The sequence below is a fragment of the Dromaius novaehollandiae genome, chromosome 6, assembly GCF_036370855.1.
Source record: "Dromaius novaehollandiae isolate bDroNov1 chromosome 6, bDroNov1.hap1, whole genome shotgun sequence".
Classification (NCBI taxonomy): domain Eukaryota; kingdom Metazoa; phylum Chordata; class Aves; order Casuariiformes; family Dromaiidae; genus Dromaius; species Dromaius novaehollandiae.
Genome location: NC_088103.1, coordinates 10,877,805 through 10,905,080, shown reverse-complemented (window position 1 = coordinate 10,905,080; position 27,276 = coordinate 10,877,805). Strand labels below are relative to the sequence as shown.

Sequence of the window (27,276 nt, the reverse complement as noted above, 5' to 3'; positions counted from 1 at the left end):
ATTCTGTGTGAGAACAAACCAAAATCTTGGTTTCAAAGTCCCCCAAACTCAGAAGAAGCTCAAAGCTGGCACTTCTCTAATTGTTATGGCAATTAGAGTGTGAATGGTAATTAACTAGAAAACAACAATCTTAGGATTGCTCAATAAAAGTCCCTTCATTTTCCCCCTCAGTTCCCATCGTGAATCACTAATGCTTTTATTCTTCCACATTGGGAGAGTCACTGCTTTAGCTGACTCTAGCAAATTCAAGTCTGAGTTTTTTCCTCAGCGAAAGCAGTGATTATTTAGAGACTAGAAGACGCAAAGTATTTGCCAAAATTCCTATTGCTTTACCATTCATACAAAATCAACATCCTGAGAATAACATATTGGCACACTGAATTCACCCCTGTAGATTTTGTCATCTTTTTTCCTCTTGTGGTTAACACAAAATTAAAAAGGAGACATTTTCATCCTATATATAGCACAACTCCATTAAATTGGTTATTATAAGGGCAGCAAAAGGCTTCTTATTCACTTTCTCATAAATACTAACACAACTATCCTGTGTATAAAAGATCACAGTATAATGAATGGAGAAATACAGTATCCAGTAAGAATCTTAAAAGGGTGGCTTCCTTATATTTTCTACATGCTATTTTAAAAATTCCTTCTCATAAAATGTATCCTATAGCATTTTTCTTATTGAGAGAATTCTGTTGTATCCCAGTATTTCAACAGTAGCAGTTGATCTCATTTACATCATCTGCGGAATATGTAGGGATCATCCAGAATGAAAGCTGCAGATGGCAAGTCTGTGTCTGAAAGTACTGGTATTGTTTTATATTACTACATAAAATGCAGCAATGAACATGAGTTATTTGCATCCTGGTGCTCTATTTATTATCTGTCACTGACTTCCATATGAAAAGTGTTTAGCTTACAAGACAAGATTTTGCTATGTGTCAGCATTATGCACCCAGCATGATATCTAATAATCCAGATGTATTCCTTCTGTTTCATCCAGTACATCATTCATCACCAACAATAAAGAAATCTAGAATGAGAACACAGTAATTCTGCTGATGTTGCATGAGATAGAACAGATTAGTCTGTAGTCTTCTACAGCTACGATAGCCATGCAGTGCTGACAGAAATAAGAATATGACTGTGCTAAGATCCTAATTGCAGCTTGATCAAGTACATGTAGTAACAAGCTGTCATTTTTACCAGAAAAAACACCATATCTGTTATTAATGCAGATGGTAGTATATTATATTGCAGGTGAAGTTTCATCAACAGATAGGAACATTAAACAAATGTAGTTCAATTATTCCAAAGCTCTTCAGTAGGATTTGCTCAGTTCTTTCAAATGCAAGACACACTAAATGAGGATTAGGTTATCTGATTGCAGGAAGGGGTCAGGATAAATCCCAGGATATGGGAGATTTCAGTTCAGTTTCTTCCTGTGACTGAAGACAGTTAACTCACAGCTCTTCACTCACAGAACAGCCTGACTTCCTGCCGGTGGGTATGGTGTACTGTTGGTGCTCTCCATCTCTATTGGGCCTTTTGCTTTCCTTACAAGCAGTTGCAAACAACATATCTTGTTAGGGTTCAGTTGGAACATGTCATGTAGAAATGAATTAGTGTACGAAGGAAAGGGCAGACAAATTGGCTGGGGGGATTTTGGCAAGTGGAAAAAAAATGTATTGTATATAACTTTTTTTAATCTGCTAGTTGAATCAAAAGAGCAGCCATGCCCAAGCCATTCACAGGCTTCATATCCATGGGACTGTAAGTAACAGAAATTCTGTTTTATGGGCAAATCTTAAAAATTAACAGCAATTTTATTATGTACTCAAAACTTTGCTATGAAATTATATAACTGATAGAAAAGCAAGGTAGATAAGTCTCAGAATACTGTGCTGTAATGAAAGTAAAGGAATTACCCACAACGTTAATCTTTAATTCTTCCTTTCCTTTAAGTACCCAGGCCCAGGTTATCCATTCTGTGACTTGTTTGTAAGAATTATAAACTGTGCCCACATATTTGTGTCATTTACAGTGAAGAATACCACATGGCAATTCTCTCTGGTTGTGTCTTGTGTAAGACAGATAGCAGCATGGCTCCTGCTTTATTTTTAGGAGCAAAAATAAAGCTCCAGCTGTTTAGAAAACGGTGGCATTATTCATAGCCCTCAGATGAATATTCTCCACTTTCACTAGTGAATACAAGAAATTTCAGAGCAGAAGAGATGCAGAGTTTGTCCAAAAGCTTTTGGATCATTAAAAGCCATGGCCTGTAAAGCCATATGCAGCACCCAACTCATCACACTTGCCACATCACAGCTAACCCCGCAGCACCGATAAAACAGAATCATCTCCTCTCAGTTCCCATACTGAGCAGTCTCAGAAAGGTCCCAAGAACCATCAAGAACTCCATTCCCCAGAGCAGAAGAATTACACTTAATTCAGCCACTCTGAACAAAGTTTGCTAAAAACAAGCTTCACATCATGTCTCAAAGGTCAGCAAATGTAGAAAATTTTGGATGGGAATTAGACAGCAAGGAGTCCTCATGGAAGCTTGTTTGCTCTGTAATAGAAATGAAAGGAGATTTAAGAACCTGTCAAAGAGAAATTACAAGATCTTGGTATTAAGAAGAATAAACTCTCAATAATCTTGGCACTGAATACTTGAACAGACACTTGCAGCTGTGCTCCCAAGACCTGGATCTAATCAACAACCAAGCAGAGACAGGCTTTCCTTTGGTAAGGACCCTGGATTGTAGAACTCATCACCTAGGAAAGGAAACCGGAGCTTCTCATGCTTTTGCACACACTCCTAAACTGCTCGCTCCAGCTGACAAGTCTGTGGGAGTTGGAGGTGTGTACTTCATTTGCTTTCTGTTTTTTTCTTGAACTATCAGTTTGAGCTGAATTATATTTCAAATATTGTTTAGCTGTGTACTACAGCTGACTTGCTAGACTCTTTAAGGTTTGTATTTACATTTGGATGGCATGGTATTCATGTGCCTTGAGGCATGTAAGAGGGCCCATTCATTTGCAAGAAGTAAGTTTCTTCAGTGATCTCTCTCCATGGGACATGATAAGTGAAGAATAAAATCCACATGGGATCTGCTGTATTCTGATTCCCACTGCCCAGGGAGAGACAATCCAAACCAAACCAAAGACTTCAGCCAGAGTACCCTAGATTAGACTTTAAAGCAAAAAAGTGTTTCAAGGGAAAGCTTGGAAACAGAAACTGAGATGCAATATATGCCAGTTCCTTAGATAAGGTGTTAACTGGGTTTAGAATAACTCTGCCAAAAAGCCAATCTAGTATAAATTGCAAAACTGGAGTTGAATTGTGAAACCTGTCTGGCGTTGGCAATGACTGGCAATCATAATTATTTTTTTAAATAGTAGCCTTTCCATTTGTGGTAATTTCTATGGGTTACCATGTCAGCATCAGATTATTTTGATGCTACAACCTTCTACTAACTTTCAGCATCTATTTTCACTAAGATCTGAATCCTGCTGAAGTCAGCAACAAAATACCTCTTAGCAGATGCAGGATTTTAGGATTCATATTCACACAGCAAAGATGCCTAAAAACTTATCAGCATTGCTAGAGTCTATGGAATTCCTCTTTTTTGCCAATAGGGTTCAGCTGGGCAGGTCACTTAGCTTCTTTGGGCCTCAACTTCTCATATGTCAAATGCAGGTAATAGCCCTGCTATAAAAGGTGCCCTGCCTTCAGGTGCTCAAAAATGATGGTGATGGGACTATATCAATCCATAACAGAGACAAAATGATGTGTCTGATGCAGATGCATGATGTATTGATGAAGCTGTACCTACTCAACAAGTCTTTTTACAAGACTTGCCCTGTATATTCTGTGAGAGGATGTTGTTTCCCATACTTCTGATTGCTTCCTTATGCTGCAAAGCTTCTGCTTCCTTAGCTGCATGCATATTTGTTCTCTCAGGTTGTCATGCATGCAATCCCTAATTTTTTTCTGTATTAAAAACAACAGGATTATTCTGCAATTCCAGTGCCATTTCTATGCAAGACCTAAGCTGCTTTATGCACTGAAAAGTGTTATGAACCTGGCATGGTGTGAACTGATGCTTCCACAAACCCCTCTGAGTCAGGCCCTGGTAAGGGGCAGTGTAGGCAAATTGGGAGCTTTGGGCAAGTACATCACGGGTGAAAGCACATAGTCCTCACCTTTCCACGTGATTTGATGCACTAGATGACCCCCTCTTTAACAGCTGCACTGGCTCTGCCTCCTTCTGTTTCTATTCAAAACCATTTCCAATTACCCACCAACAATGCAGTGATACTGCTTATCCAGTGCTTGGACTAAAGACAGTACACCCTATCAGTCAAATTACAACCATCCACTTGAACTCCCCAACAGTACTGCCAAACCTGGGCAAAAGCTAGCAGCTCCCAAGAAGGGTGGTTGCATTTCACTTCTCCAACCGCCCCAACTTCCCACTGGCACTTGCCTGACTGTATGGAAAGACAATTCAGCTCGCTAAGTCAAACAGAAACTGCTACACCCCCCCCCACCCCGGCCCCAGCCCCGGCCCCGGCCTTTTGAGTTAATTTTGTTCTAGCTTACCTTTGTGAAACAGGTCACTGTAGGGTTGGATGAACAGCAGTGATGGCAGGAGGGGAAGCGTGGGCGCAGAGGAACATGGGCAGGGAGGGAAGTGGGGGAATGCCCCTGATAGCACAAGCTGGCAACTAAAGTGATTCAGCTGCATTGTCAAATTACACCCCGAATAAGCCACACCGCTCTGAGGCAATAATCCTGCCCAGTCCACTTCCAAGGTGCTACTAATAACCGGAGAAAAATGATACGGATCTGCTTAAGGTGCATTTTCAACAGAGTGTTTCCTGCCTTTGCTCTGGTCAATTGTAACAGACTTTTGCCCTTCTACCTATACTCTGCTAATGTTAATGCAGCCACCACTGCTTACTCCCCTTTTGCTAATGCAAGGATGTTGCATGGAAGTGAAATGTCTAGGTTTAAAAAATTACAGCCTTCTCACCATATATATATGTATGTATGTATGTATATAAAAACTTGTACAGGACATGTATGCGCCCAGATAGGAGCTAGAATTGTACAGTTTTCCAGCTGGGATACTGCACACTTTAAAAAATCTGGCCCATATATTTAACAAATGTGTGAATTCCTGGCTGTGAAAATGCCGTGTTCCAGGAAAGTTGCCAAAAATGACCTAGACCCCTTCCTTTTTTATTCCAAAATGGTGTTTGAACCTTTGTACTCTTTCTTTTAGCCTCATTATGCTGACTTCCAGCCTGGTTTTAACATCTTACCCAGTGATTAAATTGCCTTGCTCTTTGTGTGACACTTTATGAAATACTTGCCTGAACCACAACCACAAACACTTTGCCCTACTCCACTTACGTAATCACACTCAGAAATAGTTTTATACCTTATATGATAAAAACAGTTTTTCAGAAAGCCACATTAACAACTATTAACTGTTCTTGCTAATCCTACAAGAAAATCTACCACCCAAGCAAAACCCCCAAGATTACATTCTCTATACAACTATATATTTTCACCTATTTCAGAGATTTCTGTTCTTTATAAGAAGTTTGGTACAACACCTTCAGGCAAGTCAGCGCTAAAATTTTTACAGTAATATTAATTTAGTCTTGTTGCTTTGTGTGTAAATTCATATACATATATAAAAAAGATATTCATACAAAATAACACATTTAGAAAGACAAAAATTGAAGTATAAACACAACATACAAGCAGTGTTTGGGAGCTGTAGGAACCCTAACTTCAGTATTTTCTGATTTAAAATGTAGCTCCTCAAATGTAACTCCTTAAAATGAGCAGTCCAAACACATGCAGTCAACCTGCACCGCTACTGGCCAGGGAGACTGGTGCATCTGAACAGAAACACAGTGACTCCTGTGGCTTCCACGGGCAGAGATGCAGCCGCCAGTAATGACAGTCTGCTGCTGATGAAGCAGCAATATTTCTTCTGGTAATTGCTACTTTTATTTTATAGCTTTGTGTGTCTGCACATGCTTCCAGAATCACATACACTCAAAAAGTATGTGAAAGAAAAGCTTGATCAAGCTACGGTTGACTTTAAAGTGGCCCTGTGAAATGCACTCCTTCCCCCAGTATATTCCCTACTACAAAGCAGAAGAGTAAAAAGAAGGAATTGCCCATATTTCTTAATGAAGTAAAGCTTGTAAGACGTTAATACCTTCTACAAATCGGTCAGGAAAAAAAAGAATGCACAATAGGCACAAAACCCTTTTTCAGATCTAAAACAGATGCAGGAAACATTAGGTTAACTAAGATTGAAAATAATGGCTCTAAATTTAATTTGATTATGTTAGGTTTTTGTTTGTTTGTTTGTTTGTTTTTTTAAGAGAATTTAAGAGAAACCTGTACCTTTGGAGAAGAGGTAATAAGAGATGTTAACTGTCTCTATCAGCACTGCTTTGCTTTCATCTGTATGCCATCATGGCTACAGCAACACTCGTGCTATTTATTTCTTATTACATACCACAGCTTCTTTGGATAGCAATGACTCTGAAAAAAAAATCAGCATGAAAAAATGCCAATCTAACCCAGCTATCTATAAACAATGGACACTCTCATTAGCTTGCAGTATTTCATTGCCTCTTAACTCTACTCAATAGCATTTTGTTTTGAAGCCAACACCATATTTATTAGCATGATGCCTTAAAAGTGTAATGGAAATGCCTTCCTAACCCCATTACTTCCCTCTGCTAGAGAACACCATATGATGAAAAACTGACCCTCAGACTTCAGAGAGCAAGCAATGATTCCCCAATCTTCAACTATACAAGTCAGAAGGTATCAAAGGTACAATATCATTATCCCACCTTTTAATCTGAAGCATCGTTCATTAGCATTTTTCTCATTTCCAAAATCCGCTTTTGACATAGCCATCAACAAATAGAACAAAACAAAAACCTGATCTAGAAATTACTTACATGATTCTGAAAAAGTCATCACATTCATACTTTGTAGGGCTAATGAAACATGCATGCAGCTCAATACAGTTAAAAATTGTATATAACTAGGACAGCCCACTGGCAAATTTACATTCTGCCAGAAAAGGATGCCAAGCATGGGCCTCTGACCTGGAACTGCAGTAGGAACCGAGGGTGCTTTAAGACATCAGCTTAGTTTAGGGAGCACTGGCATACCCGGTATTGCTTGATATTAACTGCTGGGAAGGTTCAACAAGCCATAACTAACTGATTTGCTGACTCCCAGATTTACACAGATTTAACTGCTTATCCTGTGAAAGTAGGTGCTTGTTCTGTCTTTTGTTCTTTATTACACCACGCTTTAAAACTAAGAGTTATTGGCTTCTGCAGGCCAAAACTTCTCCTCTAACTTTCAGTCTTCCAAAGAGCTGCTTGCAGATTGCTGTCTCACTCCGGGAACTCTTAACACGTCCCATCCCCACCCCTTTTACTCTAACCTAAGTTCAGAGTTGCCTTCCTGGTATAGAAATTCTTCATGAATCTACTGTGTCTAGCTTCTGAGATAACTAATTTGTGGATCACTTCACCTACCCTTTCATTAGCCCTGTTGCCCCGTAAATATACAATACTTGAAATATAGTCTAATTCACTATCTTTACAAAGGGAATAACAGTACTCAAAAGTGCTCAAATATTATGACAAATGAGAAACCTATATGCTAAACAGTGCCTTTAGATTTAAAATTAGACTGTCATATACCCAATATCCAGAAATAATTACATAATTTTGGAGAGGTTCATTACACATAAAACAGTGACATGCTTAAACATGCAGAAATGAGAATCTCTGTACCATATTTGCTATATTGTCCTGACCTTTTTTCATGGTGTCAGATTATAAAATGATGGAAAGGGAGGGAGGGAGGGAAAGAGATTACTTCTAACTTAATTAATCCTTAATTAGCCTCCACATTTCCAAAGGCCACACAGCATACGAAACCACTGAAAACAAATCCATCCTTGGAAGAACTATTTATAGCATCTTCAGGTCCTACTGGAGATTTCAGAGGCTCAAGGTAATCCTTCCTCAGCAGGTACAATTTTTTGCTAAAGCATTTGCTCTCTGCTGTCAAGAGCTATGTAAACAACATGAAGGAATCTATTAAAAGCTCTCAAAGAAATGGAAGAAAAACAAAAGTCCAACTACGTTTTCCAGTTCACTGCTTGCAACAAAGTATTTAGGTTTGAACACCTTAATTTGTGGGAGACTCAAAATGAAAGTTGACTGCAGTGCATTTTGGTGACGCAGCTGCTTCTTAAAGCATAGCAGTCGCTCCCTGAGTTTTACTTGAATCTTCTTTTCCAAAAACACATAGCCTTTTCCCAATATCGGGGGGGAAAGTTTGATGGCTTAACTTTCTTTTAGAACTCTGTAACACAGTCTAAAGGGAGAAATGATAGCTTCAGTTGGTCAGAAATCAGTGTGTCTCCAGTTTCATACTGGCATAACTGAGATTAGAGTTTGGCCAATTATATAAAGTGATTTGCTGAGACATGTTGTGTGAAAGAAAAAGAAGTTGAACAAGATGAAACTCTATAAGGCTGTTTGCTGCTCACCAGCTGTTGGCCAGCCACAGAGCAAACACAGCCAACTAAGAAAGTGGATGATACCATCTAGTGGTGGATTTCCACCCTCTGGCACAGGTCTCACACAGTTCTACAGACCTGCAGGTTCGAAAACTCTGCTTTGCTAAGCTGTACACACAGTGGTACGTTTGAAGAGAGTGTAACGGAGCAGACTGTCCTTGTCAGGACGGAGGGAGAGTGCTACAGGTAAGGAAAGCATCTCGAAGTGAAGACCCAGCGACCTGAGCTCGCTGCGACAGTTGCTTGTTACCCACCATGACAGGCAGTGCTCCGAAGCTGGGTGGGAGGAACAGCCCTGCAGCATCGAAGAAACAGGGAGGAGTGGAGGAGGACTCAAGTTTCCAACACAGGCAGTTCATTCATCTTACTCTGTTCTCCCCCACCCTGAGCCATCTGCCTTTTCCTTCCATAGCTAATCCTTAAGAGAACAGACCTTACAGCAACCCTGAAAAAAGAAGATTTTAGATGAAGAGAGTGATGTACAACATCCACCATTACAGTGCCAAAGAGAGATATTACTACAGCCTTTATTCTACCAGGGCAATTTCCATTTTTTACTTAGGCTTCCTGGCTGTCACCTTTTCCTCCTCTCACCCCCAAATCCCAGACCCCTCTCTCCTCAAAACTCCCCTGCAGCCTCTCAAGCCTCGGCCACTTCTGTCTCCATGGAATCCCGAGGAAAACAGAACTCTGTTAGCTAAAATTTTGTGCTGCCTCTCCACCTTTGCTCCTCACTAACTGGGAGCTAGTGGTCAACAGCGTAATCAGCGGTATGAAAGAATCAGGGATGGAAGTCAGGTGCCACCGGATCTTTGCTAGTTCTTTAATAAACTTCCTGAAGGACTGTGGACAAGATGCATTTTCTGACCTTGTTTTTTCACCAAATGGAAAATAGCTAAGAATAGGCTACATCCTTACTATTCACTAAAGTTCTATTTAAAAAATGAGTATTGCGCATTTAGAATTGCTCAAATTATTTCTCTTCAGAGACACAGATAACTTCCTTCATAAAACAAAGCAACAAAACCCATCATAATATCACTATCCAACAGATTAAAGTGAGATTCTGAAGACTGCCACAGAAATCGAATAAAACACAGCCCTGTTCGCAGAGATGTCAGTGCTCAGACTAGTATGTCCTTCAACAGAAGCAGGATTGCAATCTCTGGACTTAAAAGCTCTGCACAAACCCAGCTCTGAACAAACTAATTTGGTTATTGGTAAAGGCGTATATATGGTACAAGCTTCCCCACAAGGTATTTTATAATGATTTAAGCAAGATATTCCTGCAGGTCGCTACATTAATGTAGCTAGGCAGCTTCTGCTACCAGGAAAGTCAGTTCAGGTGTATGTGTACTCCTCTGCCATTCCCAGGATAAACTACCTTTGGTGTCAAAAACTGAAGCTGGCTGCTGGCTGGTTGGTTTGATAGTTCACATTTCAAAGCAAGGGACATTTGGACAGATTCCTCTTGCTGCTGACAGGAGACTTCCTGATGCAAAGCAGTGCTCAGCTAAGTCATGAGAGGTTTTTAATTGACTTCAGGGATTATGAAGGAGGCTCATAATGACATCAAACAAGCCAGAATTGGTCATTTACACAGGATACATTAATTTTCTTGCACCATGTGTTCGTTCTCCTAAGGATTTGGAGTGTGACATATTTTGCTTTCTCAGTTACACCAGTAGAAATCTGGTTATGCTTTAGCCTCAGGTTAACCTGAAAACACTTCACTTTTTTGCTAGCTTTCTCTTTTCCTTATTTGATTCTGCATTGAAATATATAACAGTATTGGTTTTTATAATTAGCAGGTGTCTAATGTTTGAACACAAATCCTTCAAAAAGGTGATATATTTTAATTATCTTTTTTGATCAAGAGCGTGCAGCAGTATAGTTTTTTCATGGGGACTTAGAGGAATTCCATGTTTATTTCTTTAGCTGCCATTGAAAAAAGTCAGTCTCATTAGCTGAATCCTGCAAACTGAAGATGCAGTGAGAATCTATGTCTGCAGATCAAATTCAGACTTCTTCCATAAGCTAAGTTTACATAGGTTTTTTATTTTCACTTGTTTTAAAATTAGTCCAAAAGTGCAAATGACTGGAAATACAGCTGAACATGACTAATCCTGTTCAGAACCTTGCCTCTCTCATTCTGCAGGAATACAAGATTTCAAGCTTTGAGCAGAGGCTCATGAACGAGATAGAATTTCGCCTTGAACGTACCCCAGTGGATGAATCAGACGATGAAGTCCAACACGAGGAAATCCCTACAGGCAAATGCATAGCACCGATTTTTGATAAGAGGCTCAAGCATTTTCGGGTTATGGAAGGATCTCCTATTACATTCACTTGCAAAATAGTTGGAATACCTGTTCCCAAGGTAGATGATTCTCACTGTCAGCTATAGAAGAATAAAAATCAATTACGCACTACTTCCTACACACCCTGCCTGGAGAGTCTCACTCCTAAGTATATGGCTCTGCAGAGAGAGCTCTAAAACAAATTATTCTCCCCAGACTGTTAAAGTAACAGTATCTGGTCCTCAGCATGTATCAGGCCTAATGTGCTGCATGGACTGCCTCACACCCAATTGTCCCCAAGAAAAACAGAGTTTCATAAAAACATAAAATTTAACTTTTCAGAAATATGAGAGCTGATTTGAGATAAGTGGCAATGCTTCTATAGCCAAGAAAATACAGCCTGACAATCCCAGCTCTGTAAAAGATACATGTAGCCTTCTAATTTCAACCTCGAACAGTTCTATTGTGCATTGTAACTGATCTGCAAACTTTACAGTATTCTAAAATTTGTACTAGCAATTGTTCAATATGTGCCAAGTTCTTATCTACATGTTTCCTAGTGACTATTCCACTACAGACCAAGTGTAAACCACTGAGGGATTTTCTGATCAATACAGGTATACTGGTTCAAGGATGGCAAGCAGATTTCAAAGAAAAATGCACATTTCAAAATGAATAGAGAAGGAGATGGAACATGTTCGTTACACATTGGAGCTACAACTAACGATGATGATGGCAACTATACAATTATGGCTGCAAACCCACAAGTAAGGTGTTTTATTTTCCTTTACAAAAATGCTTATTTCATCTTCAGTGTGTCTAAGATGTGTGATTAGGCACAATGATCAGTCCACCTAGTCTGACTTTGAGTGATGAGAAAATCCAAATTCAAGTGCTTCAGAGGACAGGGGAGGAAACTATGTAATGAAGAATGATGAAACAACTTCCCTATTCTTACTCATCCCAGTCACAACCATTCAGGACATATTTTTTTTCAGATTAGTAACTCCTGCCCTATGCTCTGAACCTCCTCTACTTCTGACAGTTATCTTTTGAGATGGGGTGACAAGAAAGACAGGATCTTTCAGGCAGAAAGAATATTTATTACTATAAATGTCACATGGAATTTCTATTGCTTAGTGCTCCTCTTTCTACATCCTAATATTTTGTTTTCTTTTGACAACTACTGCCCATTGATTTCAATGCATAAAGATGTCTGAAAAACATCTAAAGGTTTCACTTCATAAATAATAGTTAAAAGAAACATGTCTTTTCAGGATTCTCTTTTTTTCCCCTTTCAGTTGGTGTGAATTCAACATTTTTTATAAACTCACAAATAAAATATTTGACCAAAGTATTTCCCTACATTTGGGTCACATAAACTTCACTGGTCATAACCGGGCTGTTAGACATCTCTGCATACACTCCCTAAAGCTTCCCTGGACCTAAGCAGACTGCAGATGTCCTTTTATCGGTGTTTCTGGTACACTGCCTAAGCTCTGGCTGTCTAAATTAGCACGCAGGTTCCAAGCCATACCGTGCTTTTGAAGTCAGTCTCCCAGCTCTACCCCTTGCTGCACATCAGTTTGATTCACAGAAAGGTTTTGCTGTGTACAAACTGAATTCCTTTTGGAGGAAACAAAACCAGAAACGCTGCTCCAAGTGTTTATCAAAAGCGCCTTAACCCGAAGGAAATGTAAGGGCCAGAACCAGCGACTGACCATTTACACAGCTTCAAACCACCTAGCTTTGTGGTAGAGATGTTGGATGCAAAGGAGAAGACCAAATCGAGTCCTAAGTATAAAGCTCAAACTGCACTAACTGTAAATGTAAAGCCCTCAACACCGACCGTTTTGATCTACTGATCAACTCCTATCGTACTGATGTAGACAGAGCCTCGGTCCCTCCTTCAGTGAGGCAGGCCCATGTACCCTGCGATCCCCATGCTAAGCATACAGACAAACCTTTTCCAAAAACCCGACAAAGGGGCACGCCAGGTTACAGCTGGACTCTCCTGAAACACAGAGCAAGGGGAAACAAACAGGTACATCAAATTTGGAGAGTTACTGAACAAAATTATTCATTACCTAGGCTGTAATGACATGGATTTGCAAATCGTCTTGTCCCATCATACCACTCTCCTGAACCCCATGTGCTGGCTCAGCTGTTTATTTAGCAGTACAGTTAATTAGATCAGGGAACTTTTTCCAGCTGAAAAACTACCTTTTCTTCTGAGCTGTATTTCAGCCTAACTTTTTCCAGTTTCAATGTGGCTGCACAAACAACTAAGCTAGTACAAAGGAGCTGGAGACACAGTGGCAGGAACGAACAACCAAGGACAGTACTTAAGCTGGTTAATATAGCATTGATGCTAAATGCACTGCCAGAGCCCTAGAATCTGAGAAATACACTGATCTAGACAGAAAAAGACCCACTCCTCCTCAGCTGTACTTCACAACATGCTAGAAGCACTTGCTTTTAAAAGATATTAAAAACTCTGTAGTTCACATACTTTATACAAATAAATTCTAATGTACTGTAAAAAGAAATACTTGTACTTTAAAACGAAATGAGCTATAACCCAACAATACATTCTGTTTCCATTCTGATTTGCAGGGGAGAATCAGTTGTTCAGGTCACCTGATGGTTCAGACTATTCCTGTTCGGGGCCGAATATCCACAATTCAGTCTCACAGGTAAAAGGAAAGACAAGTCCTTCAGACCCTCTTCACGCTTCTTAATCAAGGCATTCAAAATAACTAGTTATTGTACTTCAATGCACTCTGTACTTCAGTTCTCAAGTGTAAAATGGAAATAACAGCAGTAGTTCCTTCCCATCAGGTCACTTCTAGAATGTAATGTTTTTGAAGGTTATCTTCAAACACAGGGAAGTTTCAGTGTAAAGCATTATTTCACTTACCGGTTGCAGTGGACTTAGAATAAAGGGATGGATTAGCAAAAAGAAGCTCAGCCAAAGAAACAAAAAGAAACACAGGAGAACTTGGGAATCCAATGACACCATATGATATAGTTCATTTGATAATCTTTCTAAATGAAAAAGTAAGAAAAATAAGTATTAAATTACAATCAGTGCATTTCTTTCTGGACTTTTTTCTAACTCAAGCTATCTGTTCATCCTTTTCTTCATTTTTTCCTTTTATTCAGCATTGAAAAAAAAAATAGCTTGGCTTCCAAACATATACATGCAGTTTTTGTGTTGCAGAACACGGTCCCGGGTGCCAGAAGGAGACAAAGAAGCAGTTCAAGAACGCTTTTTCAGGCCATATTTTCTACAGGCTCCAGGTGACATGGTAGCACATGAAGGGCGACTTTGTAGATTGGATTGTAAGGTATTAACTGTTTCCTCTGTTCATTCTCACTTTCCCTGTCTATGTGTATTGGTAGGTGTTTTCATGTTCTTTATTGCTTGAGTCAATGCTTTCTTATAAAGTGTTAATGCTTCACCTTTTAATTATTGCTTATTACCATTCTCTCTGAGCTGATTCAGGGGATTTCTCTTCAACACATGCAGTATGGAATGAAGAACACAGAAAACAACCCCAAAAATAGAAGGCTCACTTACAGGGTTGTTCAGATTACTAGAGATGTTCACCCTATCCTTTACCAATCCAAACTCCAGAAGTTCAGCTGGGAATGACAGGTCCTTCTGTTGCATTATCAGATTCTTGAACACAATCCAGAATTGCATAAAATCACAAAAAAAGGGTCGATGCAGCATGTTGTATTCTGTTCAAATAAACATTCCCACTCTCTAAAAAGAGGGAACAGAGCCTAGTTCATTTTATGCTTCCCCAGAATGCATAGACAAGGAAACATCTCAGCTTCTGGATTCAAATCCCCACAGGAGAGCTGTCAGAAATCGGTGTACATACAGTGGGCACTCCGTTACCAATTAGCTTTAAGAAATTTAGCTGCTCCATCATATTTTGGCAGTTTCTCTATGTCCCAATAGCACAGGCCAAAAGGTGGTGGTGCTGACGCTAAGCTCTTCCATGACCCAAAATATCTCCCACTCTGAAGGGAGCTGAAGCTCTGGAGTAGAAGTTAATGCTTCTCTGAAGACAAGTAAGATTCATTACCGCTAAATTTACAAATTAAAGCTCATGAGGGAGCATGCCAGAGAAATTGGTTATTCTTAGCTCTGCTCTCCTGGCAGAGCTTGTGAAGCCTCAAAGTATGTCTGGTATTGCACAAACCTGGAAGAAAGCAATTCTAATTCGGGCAAGTTCCACTTCTCTCTTTCTCTGGTTTATAGAATATTGTTTGGAGAGGAAGATTTTGACCATGCGTAAGTACTTCTGTCTATTGGAAAAATCTTAGAGTATAGCAGAGTCCAGTAATCTTTCTGTAAAATGCTTATATTAATCTATAGTGTTCTATAGCACATTAGTTTAAGAGGTTCAAAGAACTATATCATTCTTCATTAAGTTTTATGAAATACAAACTCATTTGTATAAAGCTCTATCATTTTCATCTCTGTTAAACTATGTAGCAGTTTGGATTCAGAGTTTTGATTTATACTCATCACTAAAAAAATTGGAAACCAGATGATTATTAGGAGGTTTTTTTGTGAATCTGATTATATAACCAAGTTTCTTTCTTCCTTTACTGCTAAGAAAAATGTAGGCATTTTCATGTGTTTGTTTCCCTTGGGATTTTTTGGTTTTCTGTTTTTCTCCTTTTTGGAACTAATCAGCAAGAAAAAAAAAAAAAAACAACTGAGAAGTTGAATGAAAAGAGATGAGAAATTAAAATAAAATTTAGAAATCTTTCTGTCCTAGATTCTGACATCATTCAGGTGATATATGAATAAAGGTTTACCTATGAACTTACTAAAATCTATGTCAGTTTGCCATTTGCCTCCAGCTGTTTCACTGTCTGTTAGGTGAGTGGGTTACCAACTCCAGACCTGACGTGGCTTCTGAATGGCAAACCTGTGTTACCAGATGGCACTCACAAGATGCTGGTCAGAGAGACTGGAGTTCACTCTCTGCTTATTGATCCTCTCACACAAAACGATGCTGGAACTTATACTTGCCTTGCCACTAATAAAACAGGACAAAATTCATTTAGTCTGGAGCTCACAGTTGTAGGTAAGAATCACTGAAAAACTAGTCATAATGCTGTAGTTATTTGTATAGATTTCCTTGAAAGTACAGTGCTTAGTTTCCCTACAGACAAGTATAAATAGATAGCTAATCCATTGATGGTAGCAGAGTTTAACAGCTGTAAAACTCATCTGATGGAGGGAAATGGACCTGGTGCTCAGTTGTTAGGTGCACTCCTGTTGTCCACTGAGGGCTGTGACAATTCTGTACAGTGCCTTATCATCACTTTTCTTCTCTTGTCTTGGAAAAATGACATTCTTGATTTTCTCCCCAGAAAATGTTTAGGGTTTAAATTTGTAATGTTTCAGCATACATTAAGTCTCCTAAATGAGACCTAATGAGGTCTCCTAAATGTCAGTCCCAGTATTATTGATTTAAAATGGTTTTCATTTTTCAATGGAAAAAATAAAAATCTGAATGCTATTCTGTAATAGCAAGCTTTGCAAGATCTGGACTATATCTGGCACTAGTTTCTTGCAATGGCAGCAGGTTTAGACTCAATATATATGCATACTTTCTTTTATAAACAGTAGTTCTGCATATTTTTTTCATCATGCTTCCTTAAGGAGGCTATGCTGTAGCTTCTCACCTGTGTTCCAATATCCCATTAAAAAATTCACAGCTTGCTATGATATCATGAGAATCATCTTTGGTTGTGTGCTTCCATGCTGTTCAATGTAAAGGAAAGAATAAAATACCTGTTATTCAACAATTTTTCATTCTTTTTTTCAGCAAAGGAAGTAAAGAGAGCCCCCATGTTCTTGGAGAAGCTTCAGAACTGTGGTGTTCCCGAAGGGTACCCGGTCAGATTAGAGTGCAGAGTAGTGGGAATGCCACCCCCCATATTTTACTGGAAGAAGGATAATGAGACCATCCCATCAAACAGAGAAAGGATGAGGTACTGTAGCATCACACCCATGTTTCGAGTATCCTGTGGGTGGGCCAGTTGTTTCAATGAAAAACTGTGTGACAAGCACAAGCTGTGTTCTTTTTCTTAGAGTTATTTCTTTCCTCACGTAGAGCTTTAAGAAACTGGCTTCACTGCGAGGTGAACAAGAGCTATTTCCTTGGTTTGGAATGAAGGCACAGAGCATAATATAGACACTGTTTGAGACAGTGGTGATAGCCCTTTTGGACCATATGCCCAAAGGCATCTTGTTATCAAAATGACATTTGTTATGCATTGTAGCAACTTATTCTCTCTCTAAATGCATTTTTCCTCAATTCAGTTCTACTATAGACGAATTCAAACACAGAACAGTTAGAACATGGGTGTGAATGCCCAGGAGCACAGGATTTTAGAGTTTAGCATTTCATATACATAGGCCGGTAACAAAATTTAGTCGCAAACATAGGCAAGGATTTTGTTTCATGCTTATAAAATGCAATAGTGTTCAGGTTCAGCTCCTCTGTTCAAATACATCACTGTTTTTTAGGTTTTGAAAAAGAAAAGCTGATAAAAGAATGTGCTTGGCTGTAATTCATGAGAAATTAATTGCTTCTTCTTCTTCTTCTTTTTTTTTTTTTTTTAAGTTTTCTACTTCTATATAAATCTGATTTCTAATCTTTTATTTTAATTGGCTCCAACTATTGCTTTGATACAGTCTTTGGCCCTCTGCTGTCAACTTCAAGTAGTACTACATTTTCACATGCATAACCTGCAGACTATCTGCAAAGAAAACTGGCTCAGTAGCAGTACTTCTTAGGCATGCACACTGAAAATGAGGGAAAGTTTACTTTATATTACCTTCCAGTGGCTTCCCTGTCCCTTCCCAGATAGTCCACCTAACTCTGATCTTCTGTAGCTCACAGTCTTTACTCCTCAGTCTCTATGCAGATTACCCAAGGATTTATTTCACGTACTGGTACTTATACAGGAATGCTGATCATATACATGCAAACATTGTAGTTAATGTAAAATGCCCAACTGCCTGAAATGTCTCATTTCCAGCTGTTTCACAGAACCTTTAGAAAACAGCATTTGCTTCAGCTCAGCAGAGGAATGGCTAAGGGAAATCTCCCACACCTCACAATGCCAGAAGTTACATTAGGCTTGTAACAACTCTATTTTTTCAGCCAGTCATAACCCCAGTGCCTGCCCCCAAGGCTTCCTGTGGCTCCCCAGAGATCCACGTGAGCAATGAGCAGCATTTTCCTTGCTTGTCCTTATCTTGCCTTACTATTATCTTCCTGCCTGAAGCCAAGAGACCTTCGTATCATGATACAGATATACATGAGCCTCCATACCACTGTATCCCATTATAAAGATTACAGGCAAATTATGTAGCGCAGGTAGCAAATGGCAAATATTTTCTCCCTTTTTTAGTAGAGCTGCCTGAAACACAAAATGTCCCCTTGACCTGGAACTCTGTGGTTTGAGGTTTCATTCCAGTTCATAAGGAAACAAAATGTAAAATCTCAGAACCGTCTGCAACTGAGAATATTCTGATATGCTTAACTCCCACCTCTTCCTTTATAGTGAGGGAAATACTTGGGTTGATTAAAAGGACCACAACCTAGAGACCAGGGGAGCTGGTCTAGAGACCAGTTCTGTGATATACCATCTAATAGCTTTGCCTGGAAATTGCAGCCAGAAAGTTTTGAACTGCCAAAGAGCAAAGGAAGATCAGTGACAAATGAAGCAGGTTTCTTGGAGAGTTTTGTCCAAAGTAATGTTTAAAATTTTGTCAGTGAAGCATTTTCTCATGCAAAAGAGTGCCACATGAAAGTTTTGGATGGCTCTAATTTCTTCCATTTAATACTACTGTGAACAATATCACAGCTTTGTACAGTTGTTCTTGGTATTCTGTTATGTTACTCTTCCACATTCTGAACTAGGAAAAAATACAGTACAGCCCTGCAGCAGCTTGGCACAAGTTTAACTCATTGGAATTCAATAAACAATTCCAGTATTAATGCATACAGAGCAAAAATTCAGCTTACATTATCATGCCATGGCTTTGCACAACTGTAAGAAGCAAGAATAGATTTCAGCTATGCAGACCACTGGCTGAGGCCATACTTAGAGCAGATCTATTGAGTATACACGTCTTGGTCTGCTACCCCTTTAGGAAGAGAAGTTATCACTTATCAGTTTAGTATTTAATGTACATAATGTAAAATCTCAAAGCTGATATATTCTTGAGAAATGCTAATTCCAAAACACTTGTTTTCCCAGCATGCACCAAGATACAACAGGGTACGTCTGCCTTTTGATTCAGCCTGCCAGGAAAGCAGATGCTGGCTGGTACACCTTGTCCGCAAAAAATGAAGCTGGTATTGTCTCTTGCACTGCTAGACTTGACATATATGGTAGGTATTGGCTAGTAAATAAAACAAATCAGAATTTATTTTCTTTGTCTGGTCCCAGCTCCAATCTAGTTCCCAGTCCTTAAATTGACAGCTGTGACGTGGTTTGGAAAATTGCAGTGTCACAGCATGACCTTAGCCTAAAATGCCCACCAAGAGGAGGTAGAATTATACAGTTAAATGGTCAGACTAAGCTCTTCTGCATCACTTTAAAGGCAGGTAAAGAGAAAAGAGAGTAAGAGTTTTGCACAATATACTCTACCCCTTCCACTTTCCCCATTCCTCAGACACACAAACACATAATAAACAAGTAGCCAAGTAAACCCTGACACTGCTTCCTCTAACACAGCAGCCAGTGCTATAGCACTGACCTGAGATGGAAGAATAAATTGTGCACTAGAAAGGGCCCCAGTAGATCCCTTCTTCCATGGAGCAAGTATGGTGCAAACTTTGCCTAATTAACAGAGGCTAGCTAGGATGATAATGTTGGTCTAGGACTCGGAAGGCTCAGTTCCAGCATATCATTTAATCACTCTGCATCGATCCGAGATGTATGTAGTATTTCAGACAATTTATCCAGACCAAACTAAAAGAGCATACTTTGAGCACCTAATTAGTATAATAAAACAGAGAACACATGCCACAAACTATTGCTGTATATCCATACTTTTAAAAAGAACAGTTTTCAACCTTTTACTTCTCATTTTAAAGAAACAATTTAACTCAGGAATAACCAGAAGTCACCAGTGCGTCTGTGTCAGTTTTCTGCCACCTTGTGGTGATACAGACAATAGTAATGTAATATTGAGAGCCTGATTCACAAAAGATCACAAAAAATGAAAACTAATTCCTTAGTTTTCCAAATGTTGAAGGAGATAAATTTCATTTTCATGTGAAGGATGCAAGCTACAAAAAGGACAAGGAAGGGAAATAAGAAATGTTTCCTGATTCTAGCCATATTTTCTCAAGAGTTTGCAAGTCTTGTCCACCAAGGGAAGTGGCAGAAACCTGTTTTATTTATACTATTTAGAATGTTTTGGGGTGGGGGATTAAAGATTGGTCTGATATTTGCAATTCCAAGCGCAAAGAAAAAAAGTACAGTCAATAAACAGAGAATTGCTTGAAATAAAAACACGCTGACTACTGCGAGAAAAAAAGAGGCTCTTTTTCCAGACCAATCAAATATTTCCAGAAAGGCAGAGTTAAAATTCAGTGTAGAAGGATAATAAGAATTTCCTACCAAAGCTTAACGTGCCGATTACAGGTCTCCCACACTAAGCTATTCTCAGAGTACTGTAGCCTGAACTTCCACTTTTTCATTTTAATTGCTGACAGATACGTCTGTCACGTTTGGGTGCAGAGCTGGAGGTTTTGTATGAATAAATGTAGGCTAAGATAATATTCATTCGCTTTCGTAAACTGTTTCGAGAATGACAACTGTTATGTATTATAGAATAGCTAAATATTATAACAATATTATAACAGTATTTGTTCACATGGAAACATATTGCATGTTACTTCTAAATCACTAAATATGTGTCTGCATTCTATAACTATTGATATAATTATAGTTCAGTATATTTAACAAGACTATGAATCATTTGTTACAAGTTGTAAATAGTAGAGGGTAACCAAAATTGTAACCACTGTTTTTAAAAATTTACCTAAGTTGTGGCTTCTAAAACAACACCAAAAAACACCCCCAAAAATCTTAAAAGCCCCCAGAGAATGGAGCAGTACAAAACCAGAGTCCTGTCCAGTTTGTTCATCGCTATTCATGCTATTTTCTGTCTACTTTTGATCGCAAGAGTTTTGGAGAAGGCTTCTAAGATTAGATGATTATGTCGTGGCCTTATTGAAGTCAAGTGAAACATTGGTATTGAACTGAACAAGGCCGGAAATCCACCCACAGCTTCAATAAGAACACTCAACATGTAAATTCACTGAGTGATAATATTTGAAGGAATAGGTCCTAAAACAGGGAACAACAATATTCTGTTTTCTCCAGACACTGGAAGAGACTTTTCAAGGTTGCATGTATTGATTTCTGTTGTTTCATTGCTAACTTAATCAGAGGTTTATGTGCCCATTCTGTTTCTGTTGCTTCAGCTCAGTGGCACCGTCAAATTCCACAACCAATAAAGCTCCGACCTGGTAGCAGCCGGTACGCGAACCTTACTGGTCAAGGACTTGACATTTTTTCTGCCTTCCCCACTACTGAGAGCCCAATGCTGTTTTCATCTCCATCTCAAAATATAGTGGAAAGTGACGAACTTTGAAAAACAGACAAACAATTGTTCCAGTTATACCTGCAGATATACTAGAACTGTGAAAAAAATAAAGAGGTACAAGTCAAGATATTCAAGGTTTACAAGCAACTTGTTTGTAATAAGTGTAATGCTGCTGCAACTGTTGCATGTAACATATACAAGACTTTTGCATAGTATTTTACTGCAGGATGATTGTGGTATGGAGTGTTGTGCAATAAATTCAGTACTGTGTAGTTTGCTAAGAATTACATAGTAAATGGACATAGTTTTCAGCACTTAAAAGCCAATACCACTTTTACTGCTTGAATTAAAGCTACTGCACCTGTAGCAAGCCACGTTAAGGATTGATGATGTTTAGCTGGAATACTGACAGTGAAAACACTGACATTAAATAATCCTGAATGAGGGAAAACAACATGACTTTGAATGTAATTCTAAAAACATGCCTGATATTCACAAAGCACAAGTAAAATGGAAAAGATGGAACTCATTTTTATATATGACTATGCCAGATAATCTTAGATGTTTTGAATTCAAGACTAGATAAGTATAGCATTTCATGTAGGTACAGCTGTGTAGCCTATATATTTATATTTGTGTGTGTGTGTACTCCATGAACCGTGTACTCATGGTGTATTGATTCATAAAGTAAGGCACAGGGCACGTGCATAGCACTCTAACATAAGAAACTAAACTTCCTGTTGTCTGAAGCATGTTCTGTAGAACCCACAGCTGAAACTATTATTTTCCAAATGTGCTCCATATTTTTTTTTCCAATACAATGATAGCAATTCTCTGCCTTTAAATACATATGATATCAAGCTTGTAACTTCAGGGTTTTTAAATATCAATCCCCTTTTCCTAATTTTTAACATATCTAAAAGAAAAAGTGCATTTACCACCTAGCTCATTTTTGAACTAACTGAAAAGAAATTATGATCTGGTGGAACTAAATAATTTCACTGTCATTTAGGAAACAATTGCAAGTCTGTTTTTCACTATTAAAATAGAGAAAATTCCATTAATATAATAAAAGGCTATAAATTTAAGAAACAGTTACATGCAGAGAGCTAAGAAACCTACTGTAAGTAATAATAGTAGTAAACAAAGCCATTTAATGAGGGTGTAACAGAGGGTGTTAAGCAATGACACTTCATAATTGATTTAAATATATTTAGCATCAATGCAGTTATATGAATACCTCCCAGCACTCAGCATCTGTGAATATATAAGATGATTTCCTTCATCTTTAAATTCTTGCTATCACTCTTATTTGGACTCTGTTTTCAAGCAGTTCCTTTTTATTGTTTTAAACATGGTTACAGAATGCAACAAAGTCCTGATCAGAGTCACAGAGATTAAAAAAAATACATTAACAGATACTTCATTTTTAGATCCTATTTGGATTTTTCAAAGTTAAAAATGTAACTGAAAAACATTACAAATGCAAAGAGAACAATGATGAGTTATCTTAAGAGCAAAAGAATACCGGAAATAACGAGAGACTGGGGAGGAGATAGCCTCTCACCCTTGGATTTCATACACTACCTGTTGCTTCTCTAAAGGTTCAGATGAAGTGAATTTGTAGTACTGTTCCGTTTCCTATTTGAGTGGAGATCATAACACAAAACCACCATTACAATTTTTATGCCTTTGTTAGAAATCTCAAGCAATTCACCCCAGCTGGAATAGACCAGGAAGCTAAATTACATTCTTATTCTGAGAGACAAGAAAGTCCAGGTATTACAGTGGGAAAGCAGAAATACCATTTGTTGCCCATCTTGTACCTCTTCCCTAGCAAACAAAACAGAACTAATAGCTACTAAAAACGATCCCTTGATTCAAGTGACTCAATTACTGGGCACCCAACTTGAGACACACTGTGGGTCTGATTTCCAGAACAGAGAACCTGCTGCTCCTCTTCTCTTCCCTTGTTTTCAGGGTGGCCTAGAGATTCTAAAACCAAACCCAAAGCGAGTCAGAGTTGGGCAAACCGAAATTCAGTTTCCCACACTAGTGACTATTCTTGGGAAAGTAATCCAGAGGAAAGCTATTGGACATTGCATATTTAATCCACAGCCATTGGGAAGCAGGAAGAGAGAAAGTTACGACAGAATAGATCAAATTCTGCTCCCATCTACAGCCCTGACCATCCCATTATTTCATGCCAGAAATGAAAAGCAGATTTTGATCCAAAGTATTCAAAGTTGTGTATCAGTCATCAGGCTTTATACCTAGCATAGGCTTAGTCAAGCTATTGTCTTGCTTAGAAATGCCATGTTAGACCTCTAGCCCAGCTCTGCACTGGGGGTTGGACCAGATGACCTCCTCAGGTTCCTTCCAACCTAAATTAGCCTATGCTTCCTAAATTATTCTACCTTCCACTGCCTGTCTGAATACACCGTGGAAATGTGCAAACTAAAGAAATCAAGCAAGCGCAAACTTTTCCTTCTTGATTGGGTTAATCTGTGCTTTACTAAACAATCGTAGCTCTGAAAGTAATCATGTTACCCAAGTTCTTTACATAGTTTAGAATATAGGATTAGCAGTATGTTTACTAGCAGCAAATATCTGGTTACCAGTGCTGGAATCATACTTGTTAGTATTGCTGACAGCAATAGTAGTTCTCACATTTTACATCAGACAGCATGCCCAAGGAACTCAGTACAAATTACAACACAAAGTGCGTAAAGGAAACATGCAAACCATATCTCTTCACCCCTTTCCCAGTGATTTCAGTTGAATGTCTCCAGACTTACATCATTATAAACCTCGATAGACAAGCTGATGGTTAAGCAGTACAACATTAAAAAAAAAAAAAAAAAAAAAAAAAAAAGTATGTTCAATTCTTTGGAAATTGGGAAGAAAAAAAGCTACCGGTGAAAGACTTTTCCCAAAAAACTGTATAAGAAGGATTAATCCTTAGTCATTCAAGAAGACGCCCCAGAAGTTTCACTAAGAGATAGGCTATAGACAGTGGGTCACCAAGATTCGGCAGCTGAAAGTGTCTCTTCACTGTATTTACTAGCAAAAGGATAAGAACTTTACCTGTTACACCTCCCTACATAATGCAGAAGTCAATGGAATTACTTGGAGTGTACCCGATACAAACAAAATCAGAATCTGATCCTAAATGATCTGTAGTCATTGTTAATTTTTGTTCTTGTTAACTGCTACAGAACATTTCTGCTCTGCATACACTGAGCCTATAAAATGAACATGTAAAAGAAGCTTACATGAATGGATGTAAATGCTATTAATTAGTAGTACTTATGCACTCTTGTCACAAATAGGACTTTCTGGAAAAAAGACTCACTAACTAGATGTTTTCTGATTCAGAAGTTTCCTGTTTCCTCCTAGGCATGGTTTTGTATATGACATAACAGAGGCACAGTTTATTTCAAGAAATAGCAAAAATGACAACTTTTGCATTGCAATTCTAGAAAGCAAAAGCATTACACCTCTGCTTTAAAAGGTTTGACTCAGCTTGATGCAGGCCCAGTCCTCAGCAGCATCATATAGCAACTTGCATTGAAACCACTGGACTTCTTGCCTAAAGCAGCCGGACTGAGTTCCTTTGCTTCCACGTGGAAGGTGGAGCACACCTTCTGAATGCCACACAGATGCTCATGTGAAGAGCACACGAGAGCACACACCTCAGAATACAAAAAGCCAAATCCGCAGTCTTTATCTTAGTATGTGAACAGTTGCCAATTGCAACCGTTAACAGTAATGACAGATACTGCAAAGAACAAGTCTGGAAATAGAATTTCTTTAAGAACCGTGTTCTTAATGCTACAAGGTTTAAACGCATTAATTTCTGGAAAATGATTTCGTATAAATGATTAGCAAGACATAATGAAATGTTCTAACTGTTAAATACTGGAGAAGGGATTCACTGTTAATTGCCTTACTATTTCCAATATAAAGATGTTCACTTTGAGCCTTAAAATTCTATTTTGTAATTTTTTCTTGATTAAAGTCAGTATTTTTTATTTTTTGATCCAAAGTCATTCTCGATGGGAAGAAAAATGTTAATGGCAGTTTTAAAGTAAATTTTAAGTGCATATGAAAGGAAGAAAAAAGCACCTGACTGTTCAATGATGTATTTTCCCTTCATCTCACCTAAACTAAATAAATGCTTCTGAGTTGCATACAAGAGCGTGTCCTTGACATATCTTCAAACGATTGTGAAAGTGTCCAGCAAGACCAGAGGTTTCCTCAGAACTTGGCTTTGACAGCTGATGAAATTAATAGTATCGGACCTTAGATCATGTAGAAGACAACCCTAAAATACTGTCAAGTCACATATATACAAGCCATGCTTCTAGTAGACAGTTATGAAATACAGTTGGGATTTTTTTTAAAACATAAATTCATTAAACATTTTAACTGGGGACAACTCAATACCAATTTTGCTCTAGTTTTAAATTATGGACTCTTTTTCTGACAATCTTGGCGCCTCCATCAAAGTCTGAAAGAGCAGGTTTTCTCAGGGGTACCAGAAAAGGAGCCAAGGATTCTTTAGAGCAATTTGCATACTTGAAGGTCAGTAATCTGCCAAATTCTCAACATCTTGGAGAATTAATTCCCAAATCCTATCTAGGCATGTACTGCTACCTACAGACTCTAGTAGCTGAACTGCATCGTCTCTCAAAAAATTGACCACCCTTTAGGATCATATAATCTTTTAGCAGGCATGTGACATACAGATTTGTAAAGAAATGGAAAAATACTGAAGCCATCATTCTGGAATTTTGAAAGAACTGATTCTGCATCCCAGACTGCAGAAAGCCATTCAAATATGTCCCCCTTACTCTTTGCAGTTACCTAAGCAGACATTTTCAGCAATTTCTGTATAAGTTGAGATATATTTTGTGTGTTAGTTTCTGTACAAATTAAAACTGAACTACAAGTTGGAAAAATATTAGTATACACAGCATGAAAAGGTACTCTTTGGTAGAAAATAACATTTAAATATTATACATGGATTCTGCTTTGGGTTTTTAAGCAACATTTTCCTGAAGTTTAACAGAAGTTACAAAACATAAAGCATTTCTTAAAAAGTGCCCAAGTAATGGCTGAAAACAATGTTTGTTACAACAAGTCTGCATAGAGGAAACACTGGACTGTTTCTTCAATGAATAAGTATTTCTTTATTCTCACTGCATTTGTTTTTTTTCTGGGTATTTCATAGAGATATCAGAGAAAATGATTAACATTATTAACATGTTATAGAGAATAGCTATATTTGTTTAGAGCAAAAAAGTAGCTGTTCTGTACATTATTTTTGGATGTTAAAAATCTAGATAAATTCCACTACTGAATTACAGAAAACTGTGTTCATATTGTTTAAGCTAAGCAGCTGGAAACCTATGTGTGAAGGTACTCATTATCTTTAGGTGGAAATATATTTGGGGAAAATTAAAGATTTGATTGAAAAATCATATTTTTAAATTTCTACATATTGAATCATATCATGGCAGTCTCTTCCACACAGATTTCACCAGGGAAATTCTACTTAACAAGTTATAGGAAATTTGGCTGAATATTCAAAAATCTAACAATAGTCACCCTTCCCCATGCAATGAAGTTGTAATGTCATTGACTT

General features: G+C 38.3%; 1 protein-coding gene across 1 annotated transcript in view; it reads left to right on the top strand.

Moving 5' to 3' along the window:
• Nucleotides 1–23,037, top strand: part of MYPN (myopalladin) — a 50,903-nt gene extending 27,866 nt beyond the window's left edge. Inside the window, exons 13-20 of the mRNA XM_064514457.1 lie at nt 10,816–11,037; nt 11,575–11,724; nt 13,574–13,653; nt 14,181–14,307; nt 15,864–16,071; nt 16,819–16,984; nt 19,265–19,398; nt 21,505–23,037. Of these exons, the coding sequence (XP_064370527.1) occupies nt 10,816–11,037; nt 11,575–11,724; nt 13,574–13,653; nt 14,181–14,307; nt 15,864–16,071; nt 16,819–16,984; nt 19,265–19,398; nt 21,505–21,674 (1,257 nt within the window). The 3' untranslated portion in view covers nt 21,675–23,037. The remainder of the gene's footprint in view (nt 1–10,815; nt 11,038–11,574; nt 11,725–13,573; nt 13,654–14,180; nt 14,308–15,863; nt 16,072–16,818; nt 16,985–19,264; nt 19,399–21,504) is intronic.
• Nucleotides 23,038–27,276: the final 4,239 nt, after the last annotated feature.